The sequence below is a fragment of the Micropterus dolomieu genome, linkage group LG01, assembly GCF_021292245.1.
Source record: "Micropterus dolomieu isolate WLL.071019.BEF.003 ecotype Adirondacks linkage group LG01, ASM2129224v1, whole genome shotgun sequence".
Lineage (NCBI taxonomy): Eukaryota > Metazoa > Chordata > Actinopteri > Centrarchiformes > Centrarchidae > Micropterus > Micropterus dolomieu.
This window is the reverse complement of record NC_060150.1, coordinates 47,207,081-47,218,146: the sequence shown is the minus strand read 5'-3', so window position 1 is coordinate 47,218,146 and position 11,066 is coordinate 47,207,081. Positions and strand designations below refer to the sequence as shown.

General features: G+C 41.8%; 1 protein-coding gene across 3 annotated transcripts; it reads left to right on the top strand.

Annotated features, from left to right (window-relative positions):
- Nucleotides 1-1,561: 1,561 nt before the first annotated feature.
- On the top strand, nt 1,562-9,065 carry LOC123968374 (phospholipase D1-like; the record flags this gene model as incomplete). 3 transcript variants are annotated; one of them, XM_046045123.1, is given in 7 exon segments in its annotated part: nt 1,562-1,690; nt 1,779-1,897; nt 2,256-2,369; nt 2,846-2,956; nt 6,539-6,652; nt 6,868-6,917; nt 8,974-9,065. In XM_046045123.1, coding segments are annotated over 5 exon segments (527 nt in total), but the record flags the coding sequence as incomplete, so codon positions are not given.
- Nucleotides 9,066-11,066: the final 2,001 nt, after the last annotated feature.

Sequence of the window (11,066 nt, the reverse complement as noted above, 5' to 3'; positions counted from 1 at the left end):
ATCTATTGGCCACAATTTTAATTAACCACTAAGTGTCTTAAGTCTTTAAGTCTGGCAAAGATATTAAATATCTGCTGGTTCCAGCATCTTAAATGGACTTGCTGCTTTTCTCTGTGGGGTTTTGGGCTGTTGGCCAAACTAAACAGGAGGTGTGAAGATTTGATCACTTCGTTCTTTCAGAACTTGTGATTTGTTTGTTTGACATTTAGTGTAAAAGTAATCATCAGTGGTAGTCCTAGTGGACAGGGATTGAGGTGTGGAGACGTTTAGAGGTGACTGTGTAAAAGAATCAACCACGTCGTGGATTAAAAGGGGAGGGGAGACATGTATAATAACTGATTTGTAAGTGTATTGAGAAAGAAACCACGATTTGTATGTAGAAGAAATGTAGAACAGCAGAAATGAGAAGCAGAGTAAAGCTTTAAATAACTTGAGCTGGACCAGTGGAGTCCCACTAAACACACATAAAAAAACTGCCACATGTGGTCTGTGCTTTTATTTTCCCTTTTTTAGAAAGGCAGGGCTCGGGTTTTGATTTAATGAGATACTGCAGCCTGTAATCACTTTCCTTTTTTTTTTTTTTAAACAAACTCATATTCCTCTCCGGGCACACGTGTCATTTCTGCAGTAAAACAGATGCCGTAGGTTTTTATTAGCTGGAGGAGAGCTGCTGTTTGTTCGCCGGGCTCATCTCTGTTTATCCTGCTCACCTGATATATGGGAAGTGTCCGAGATGAACGTGAGGGCAAACGTTCCTGTTCTTTTCTTTTATTAATCTACAATCCAAGTACTTACATCTGAAGAGTACAGTGAATTTCAATGTAATTCAGGTAAGTAAGGTAATTAAAACAGTGTGAAAGGTGAGTTCAGCCTGCGTATCTCTACAATAAACTACAGAACATGGCACCCAGTGCAGCCATGAGGCTCGCTGATGGGTTTTAAATAGTTTCTGGACAACATTGGAGGTCTATGGCTCAGAGGAAGAGGAGACATCAGGACTTGTTTTGGCCTTTTTTTTTTTGCGATTGGTTGAATAAGAAGAGTAGAGACTTATCCTTTCCTTGTCCATTGAAGAGAATAAAACTGCACCAGAAACCAACATCTGAAGCAGTTAATGGTTGTCCTGAAGGTAAATGTCCCCAGCAGTGTGTGGCATTTTGCTCATGTGTTTTTAAAATGCTGCACGTATCGCTTTACGCTTTAGGCATTACAGCAAACACGGTTGTGGACATACAGTACACTATAGTTGCCGAGATCATCCATCCTGTAGTTGTATGTAAACAAATGTGTTTTCTCGCTATTCTTTTAACTATTACTTCAAAAATTTAACTATCATTAAAAGACATTAATGAGTCGACGACACTGAGAACTCTTGATAGTCCCACCTCAGCAGCAGGAACCTAAAATCTGGACTACGCTCCTGTAGTTCAAATGGAGGTTTCGTTGTTGGGTTCTTGGAAGGTTCCTGGAAAAGTTCCCGCAGTGACGACTTTACTTTAGAAGGTTTGTAGTGGTTTCATTGCGTTTTGATTAAAAATAATTCTATATGTATGTGTTTTAGGAAGCGGCTCAGTGCGTAGTCTGCAAACGGGGGTCGGAGAGTTGTTTGGAAACACGCGGTTCTGGCACGGAAAAGACTACTGCAACTTCGTGCACAGGGACTGGATTCAACTGGACAAGCCATTCGACGGTCAGCGCGCTGTGAAGCTTTACCAGAGAATCTACGCTGGTGCGAAACACTTGACTTTATTGAATCTTCCTGTTTCTGCTGTTTTTAGATTTCATAGACAGACACACAACTCCCAGGATGCCTTGGCACGACATCGCCTCAGTGGTTCATGGGAAAGCAGCTCGGGATGTGGCCAGACACTTCATCCAGCGGTGGAACTTCACCAAGGTCAGAGGTCAAGCTGCGGTTGTACTAGCATACTGAGTAAGGGATTAACGTCCCTGAACGTCCCTTTCTCCCCAGAGAAAATGTTACTAATCAGCACTTCTCAATAAAAATTAGGGTCACTGTTGCTGCTTTCTGTTGCAGATTAAGACGTATTTAAATAAATAAAAATTTCCCTGGGATTATCGTCCACTGGACAGGAATTGATTGAGTTAGATTTATGGGGATCACTTCACTAAATGCGTTGACGCTTGACATAAGCATTTGACACTTTGGTCTGAGGGAAGCTGAAACATGACTGGGTCCGTCTCCGCAGCTTCGGGCAGCAGTGTGTGACCTCCGTCCTTTCTTTCTCCTCCAGCTTGTGAAGCCGAAGTACGGTTCTCTGTCGTACCCGTGTCTGCTGCCCAAGTCTCACACCACTGCTGGAGAGCAGCAATACCAAGTCCCCAACTGCGTCCGCACCAAAGTGCAGGTTGGTCCTGAATGTTGCCTGTCTGCCAGTTTCCGCTGCACTCACCTGAACCACTTCAGGTGATGCCACAGTATTTATTTAATTTCCTCAGACATCTCTCCACAGTCATGCACCTCATTCCGGCTGTTTCATTCCTGTAAGTTTTATTATGTAGTACGCTCACACAGATTAGATGGGATAATTAGGTGCACTTAAATATGTCGGTATACAAACTAAATCTGCTTCACTGAGTGTGCACAAGGGACATGGAGCTTTTCACGGCTGGAAAAAATAAAAACAGATTGGTGAGAAGGCTTTATTAAGATAAGTAGACAATAGTTTTCCTCAGAAGCAGTTTGATTGATTTTAGTCCATGATGAAAGTAAACTGAACATTTGAACACATCCTCTTTGCAGAGTGCAAGTTAAAGCTTTTGTTTACGCAATCGTTTTCCTGTTGTCCCGCCCAAACTCTGACCCACGTCTCCCGTCTCTCAGATCCTTCGCTCAGCCTCTGACTGGTCCGCCGGCATCAAATACCACGAGGAGTCCATCCACGGCGCCTACGTCCACACCATCGAGAACAGCCAGCACTTCATCTACATAGAGGTGCGTATCTGAGGTACATCAGAGGCCAAAAGCAGCATGTCAACAACTCCGTTCAGTCTGTTTCACCACCGCCGTGGAAATACGCCCTTTCTTTCGGCTGAAAGGTTAAAAAGGTGTATCAGGACAGAGTTCTGGTCCAGCAGTTGACCCGCTGTGTGAAACCAGTGCAAAAGGTTTGTAAAACTGCATGTAACCAAAGCACAAACACAGACCGTGAAACTAACCGTAACAATGAGTTAACAGTAAAACAAATATTATTCCAACTCTGCTTAAGTGTTTTAAGTCTCTTCCCCTCTCTGATGATGCAACACTCTTCACTCCAGCTTTTTGAGAGAGCCGCTTTGTGCAGTGTGAATCTTTCCCGGTAAACACACAGAACGGGTGGGTACTTCGTGGAGGTTTCTCAGTAAACGTGTTCTGCCTGTTCAGGAATCTTGAAGTCTTGGCTTCCTGTGAGGGAGTGACTGGCTTTCATCCGAAACACTTGCCAACCCCTGCAGATATATTATCTTGCACTTTGTGACACTTTTGTTTTTTTTACTGCAAAGTCACAGCTGTTTACGTCCACATATGTAACTTGTAGCCCCTCCAGTTTTAAAAATGTCAGTTTCCACACGACAGTAGTCCTCATAGTGCTGTGAGGAAAAGCTGCGCACTCTCTTTCAATACCTTAAGACTCATTACTGACCTGCTGCATGTTAAAAAGATTGACAGCAACCAGGTTACTTCAGTGCAAGTCAAGTCTCGTGCAGGCTTCGCGACTTGATAGAAATTATAAAGACAAAGAATCTGGGTGAAAGGATGGACTAGTACACGCAGGTAGCAGGGATTGTCTGAGCTACAGAGAGAGCTGGAGGGTTTTTGTACCCGGAGGAGCCGGCCGACTCGACATCCACATCCAGCCAATGAGAGCAAGCAGATAATTTTTCACTGCAAAACACTTTTCACTCCGCTCCAGCTCTCTCTGTAGACAGTTAAACAAATGAAATATAAGATGTTAATTAGTGAGTTTTAGAGATGCTGGTAGGTGGATGTTGTTCCTTTTAGACAGAACCAGGCTAGCTATGTCTAGTCTTTATGCTAAGATAAGTTTGGTATCAGTTTTCACATCTAACTCCCGGTGTTGTGCCGAATTCTGCCGAGAATTTCATGCACCTCGCGGCTGGTAACGCTGATTTATGCTGAGAGAGGAGGTGAATGCAAACTCGGCAGGTAGCCTACAACATCTGTCCTGCCGATTTCTGCATCCACCTCTTAAGGTCCTTTTCAGACACTTTGCTGTGCTCAACGACTCTAAATGTTCATAAAATATACTTTGAATCATTTATTACCATTGATGAACCCCAAGAAGGATATTATAGCATGTATTCGCAGGTGCATGCAATTCTGTGCATGAAAGCGAATAAGCAAATTTGCCAAAATGTTAAACAGAGAACGTTTCAATAGCGGACACTTTGTCTAAACTGTAAAATTTTGTAGTTTTTAGAAAAACAATTGAAGAATTAATTTTAGACTTACATGTGAAACATATTTTCCTATTTCGCAGCAGATAAATGTGACTTGAGACCAGAACAAATGAGGGTTCTTGTTCATTTATAGGCGTGTGTTTTGTTTGTTTGTCTTTCAGAATCAGTTCTTCATCAGCTGTGCAGACAACAAACATGTTTTCAACAAGATAGGAGACGCTATTGCCAAGCGCATTATCAAAGCATATAGGTAACACACACACACACACACACACTATACCAAATATAAAATTAAATGACTCACACTTTGTAAACGTTTGGCTGCTCTGTGTGTTTAGCCTTACCATCAAATGATTTACAAGAAAACATGCAGACACACACACACACACATCGTCTTTGTGTATGTGCCCTCAGACTGATGATTATTATTATTTCTGAGAAACACACACAGTAAATGTTGATGGAGGGGATCCTGTTGCTCTGTGTATCTTCCAGATACCTAATATACTGATATCATACGTCGTGTTTGATTTGGCCTCCGTGAGGATTTATGTGAATACTTTTATTTTAGGTTCTGTGTGTGTGTCGGGAATATCGGAGCTTATCAGAGCGCACACACATCCTGCACAGGAAAACACACCAACACAAACTGGCACTTGCGCACATACCCGCCAGCTTTTATGAATGTTCTGTCTGTCTTGTTTCTCACAGTCTGGTTGGAAGCTGATTTGAAGGTAAACATTAAGTGTTGAAACAAACTTCCTTGAGGGGAGTGTTTTTGAATGAAGACCAAACAGCCGCCATCACAGTTCAGTGCTGACGGTACTGAAGCACGATCTGCTGCATGCTAATCTGCAAAGCTAATTTCACTTCTACTTACGTATGACTTTGACAGTTAGTTGTAGTTTTTGGGGCTTGCTCATTTATACAAATGAAACATATAAATGTCCCAAATGCCCCTACAGCACAATCAGCACAAACAAAACTAAGCAGAAATACTTAAGTAAGTAATCAAAATCAGAAAGAGCTTTATTGCCAAGTAGTATTTTACACATAATGAGGAATTTGCTTTGGTGATAAGGTGCTGCACTTAGACAAACATAGATAAATGTAGAAATATATAAATAAGGAATAAACAAATGAAAGTTAATCAATAAAGAGTGCAATTCAAGTTCAAATAAAACACACAGTCTATGATCTGTTACTAAAATCTGTATCTAGACTTGTAGTCTATGCAGAGGATGTGAAGTGTATTTTGTGAAATTTTGAGCACTTGTGCAACATCCTTCCCTCCACAACCACCCAGAGAGGCTCCAGAGTTTTAAATCCTTCTAAATAACTATCTACTCTAACAGTTTTAAAACCCAAGAGACAGGAAAAAGCATCTTGCAAATCACGAGGCTTTAGAACAACAGACTAAAGACTAACAGTCTTTAGAGAGGAAGGATCAGAACCAGACTAACGAAACGCAGTGGTGCCGTCATCAGCAGCCATTTGTCATTTATCAAGAAACTGCACGACGAAAATGTTTGAGGTCATTTAGAAACATGTAGTTTATCCACTAGAGAATACAGACTGTAAAAAGTTCTTCATGGTTATAATTTTGTCAGGGATCCTTATTATCCTGCTCCACTTACTTGCATCTGAGAAATTGTAACTAGTCCCCTCTTCATGTCTGGACGTTATTCTCTTAAGTTTTTGTGACAGTATTTGTGTCTCTTAGTAAGTACTGTTTCATTGAAATTATACGAAGGCCTACAGGAGATTATATCTATCCTTTCTCAGCTTCGTCTTCTGTTTCCCAAATGTCACTTTTCTGTCTCCAAAGATGTGACGAGACGAGGGTGTGTTTCTAAACAACTAAGTTTGTTTGCTCACAGCCGTCCTCAGGGATGTTTCAGGTTTGGTCGCTAGTGTTTGTGAACCAGCCTCAACAACACTGTTTGAACACAGTGTGTAAGTTATTTGTTCTTGTAATCTAAGTCATCATCCGTCCTCCATGCTGTTTTGGAGTACCACTTCAGCCGTTCGATAAATGTTTCACACATAAATCATGTCATTGTTTTAATAATGTGTCTTATTTTCTTTGTCTTTGTTTTTATTTGTTTTTTTGTAGGGAGGGAACGAGGTACCGGGTGTACGTGGTGACGCCTCTGCTGCCAGGCTTTGAAGGAGACATCACCACCGGAGGGGGCAGCGCCATCCAGGCCATCATGCACTTCAACTACAGGTGTGTGTGTGTGTGTCTGTGTCAACTCGTTAACCACATGGCTGTAAACACTGTACAAACGTGTGCGTGTGTGTGTTTGTGCGGAGGCTTTTTGAGGCCGACATTTATTGTCTAGCCTGTATTTTTGAGTAAACCCTCCTGTGACGCACAAAGGCTTGTGTTGTGAGGACTGTGGATCTGCTGCTCATCCACCTCTGTCCCTCCGTTCCCTGCAGGACCATGAACAGAGGAGACCACTCCATCATCTCCCAGCTCAGGAGAGAGAGTAAGTCCGAGGCGATGCCAGCTTTAACCTCCTGTGGGCGGCCCAGAGGAGATGGCGCATTGGTTGTGTGTTTGCTGCTCTAGTATGTAACATTTTAGAAAGTTAAGTTAGTAGGTTAAATAATTTATACTCTAATTCTACTTTGTTTATATTTTAGTCATAAAAGAACCAGCCTCTACTTGAGACTCCAGGTCTGCAACCCCACAGACCTAAACCACAAGACAAGAGTTAAGCTTTAGTATCAAATCACTTTGAAACTTTCACTGCTACAGCTACAGCCATGACCTTAAGGCCCCGTCCACTCTATTGCGTTTTGATTTTTAAAACGGAGACCTTTTGCTATGTTTGCACCTCTTGTCCAGACTAAAACGGCGAAAACGAAGACCTAAAACAGACAAGTTTGAAAACTCTGCCGACCCCATTTTCGTTTTAAAACATCCATCCATCGTCAACTGCTTATCCTGCGTACGGGACCGCGTGGGGCTGGAGCCAATCCCAGCTGACATCGGGCGAAAGGCGAGGTACACCCTGCCTGGACAGGTCGCCAGTCCATCGCAGGGCCACACATAGACAAACAACCACTCACGCTCACACCTAAGGATAATTTTAGAGACTCCAATTAACCTAACCTGCGTGTCTTTGGATGGTGAGAGGAAGCCGGAGCACCCGGAGAGAACCCAGGTGGAGAAAGGCCGGGGCAATCGAGGTTTACTTTGCGACGACTCGCAGCTGTATTCCACCGCCACAGTCGCGTTGAACTCCCTTGTTACTTAAGTACCGTTGTCCACTTGTTGTTGGTCCATGCAAAAAACCTTTCTGGTGTGGTTTTTCGTCTGTATTACCTTCTCTTTTCGTCAAATCTTCTGTAACTGTGGAGTAGACCATCTGCTTCATGTTTACACCGGAACGCGCATGCCCAGTGTACCTGATCGGCCCGGTGATGTGCGTTTTCAGCCGTTTTAATGAATCAACTCTGATACGCAGGTAAAACGCAGCTGTGGACGGAGATCGTAATCGTTTTCTAACTCCGTTTTTAAGCAAAAATCACCTCAAAGATCAACTTGTTTTTGCTGACCTCAAGTGGCTGCAATGACTTATAGGTTTATCTTCGTGTTAAATTCCTACCACAGTAAATTACCACTACTACGACATTCAATACCTGATACTACAGCAATAGTTTATCTACAACTGCTACCGTTTACTTTTACCATCATAGCAACAAATTCTCATCCCAAATTGTTACATATGGACGCTGGTCAAGACCTCTTAGCTTTTTAACACCCTGGGTACCCTTTAGCGTTGTTTCAAGAAGAAGAAGAAGATACTTTATTGTCACATACACATACATGTTGCGAAATTCATCCTCTGCACTTAACCCATCCCCCAAGGGAGCAGTGGGCAGCGGCTGTGCAGCGCCCGGGGACGAACTCCAGATCTTTACCAGCGTCTGGTCAATAACACTGACAGGAGAACCTAACATGTTGTGCTGGGCTACACGGTCAAGTTAGCAAGAATAAATATGTCCACTAACGTCCAGTTATCCTTACTAAAAAATTAACCACATTTCTACACATTTTGATTGACATCTGTCGAAAGAAAATTGACTAAAAATCACATCCAAAAACACAAGTGGTGTTATGAGAAGTATTGAAAGTATTAAGAAATTAGGAGTGTTTGTGCTCAATAAAGCCGTCCTGCTGGATAAATAAAGGGTCCATATGTTCATCCACAGGGCGGGCAGATACAGTAGGGATCCTTTTAAGAAACATTTCATTTAGTCTGTCATTAAAGCTCAAGAGAAAAAAAACACAGCAGAACCAAACCACACATCTGCATTCTGGTTTGATGTATTTTTAGACATGCCTTTAATCACACTGCTCGTTTTTCATTCTATTAACGTCAAATCACATACCCAGTATTTCTTAAAGCATAGTTAGTTTGACTTCTTGCGTTCTGGGCTTTAGTACAAAATGAATATCAGCTCAGTCGTTAATCATGTTCTGGGATTGATCTCTTCCCGGATGTCTGTCTCTGACTGTCTGTTTCTTGTTTCCAGTGGGAGACCAGTGGATGAACTACATCTCCATCGCCGGTTTGAGGACTCATGCTGAGCTGGAGGGAAAGCTGGTCACCGAGCTCATCTACGTCCACAGCAAGATGCTCATCGCTGACGACAACACCGTCATAATCGGTAAATAGACGCTTCCATCATGCCAGACGTTCAGCGGATGTTGATACAGCAGCTTGACTTTCTTCATCAAGGTTAAAAGATGACAGATGTAATGAAATATTCCAGTGACACTAGACTGAACATGTATAATGGAGGAGGTGGAAACAGGAGCTGCAGAGAGAGACTGTTTGAGCCTGTATATTACAGCCTTTTTAGACCTGTCCACTTTAAATAAAGGAGTGTCTACTTTTCCATGATTGATTTTCTATTTCGCAAGACCTACAGAGGTGAAACACTCAGTTTAAAGGAAAGTCTGCTATTTCCTATTCCATTAATCATCTTGCAACCTTCAGATTTGTCTCCAAGAGTTTTGATGTGATTGTTTCACTTCCCTGTCTTCAAATGTGACATGAATGTGAAATGAGGTGTGATTTTTCTATTGAGATCAAATGAGGTGAAAAATGTGACCAGTAAAATGTTTTTGTCCACACCCACCTGTACAGATACCTGTACAAGGCAGGGACAAAATAATAGAAACAATGTAAGATTACATAAAAACAAACAAAAAACATCCAAACTACACCTTCTAAAATGTACCTTAACACCTTAATTTAAAGTTTTACGTTTATATTAAACAGAATTCTGCAGATGTTTTGATTTGTCCAACATTAATATAAACTATTTTTACATACGAGTATATGTGGTTTATATTACATTTTATTTTGCGGTCTCAACTCATTAACCAGTACTATAATGTCTTTCCAAATTTTCCTTCACAAAGGTGTGTTTTGTCTTTTTAAGACGAATGAACATGCAGTCTGAAATCAGGTGTTGCAGCGCCATCTGCTGGTGGTGATTTAACTTGTCTTGTCTGTGTTGCTGCAGGTTCTGCAAACATCAACGACCGGAGCATGCTGGGAAAGAGGGACAGCGAGGTGGCGGTGATCGTGGAGGACTCCGAGACGGTGACGGCGGTGATGGACGGGCAGGAGTACCAAGCTGGAAAATTCGCCCTGCAGCTCCGACTCGAGTGCTTCAAGTACAGAAACATCCTAAATCCCATTTATCTATATGTAATCTTTTTATTTTCATGCAGCCGTGATGTTTTTATTTGAGTAATATTTAGTAAGAATGCCTTTTATTGTGGCCAGCCTAAGGCACACCTGTGCGATACCCATGCTGTCTGATCAGCATCTTGATATGCCACACCTGTGAGGTGGATGGATTATCTTGGTAAAGTCTTACATCTTTCAGTTCAGCTCATGATGAATGGAGGTAAAAACTAAAGTGTTGCGTTTATAATTTTGCTCAGTGTGAATCTAATTTTACCAAGCAAGTCAAGTGATACATTTTAGCGGTAATGAAATTATCAGGGGCACAGAAATTGTGCCTCTGTGTCACTTTTTTGTGAAGTCATAGTTAGTTTTAACAGTTTACAGGCGCTGGTCATATAATTAGAAGATCATCAAAAAGTTGATTTATTTCAGTAATTCCATTCAAAAAGTGAAACTTGTATAATGTATACATTCATTCCACACAGACTGATATATTTCAAGTGTTCATTCCTTTTAATTTTGATGATTGATGATTATAACTGACAACTAATGAAAACCCCAAAATCAGTATCTCAGAAAATTAGAATATTGTGAAAAGGTTCAATATTGAAGACACCTGGTGCCACACTCTAATCAGCTAATTAACTCAAAACACCTGAAAAGGCCTTTAAATGGTCTCTCAGTCTAGTTCTGTAGGCTACACAATCATGGGGAAGACAGCTGACTTGACAGCTGTCCAAAAGACAACCATTGACACCTTGCACAAGGAGGGCAAGACACAAAAGGTCATTGCTAAAGAGGCTGGCTGTTCACAGAGCTCTGTGTCCAAGCACATTAATAGAGAGGCGAAGGGAAGGAAAAGATGTGGTAGAAAAAAGTGTACAAGCAATAGGGATAACTGCACCCTGGAGAGGATTGTGAAAC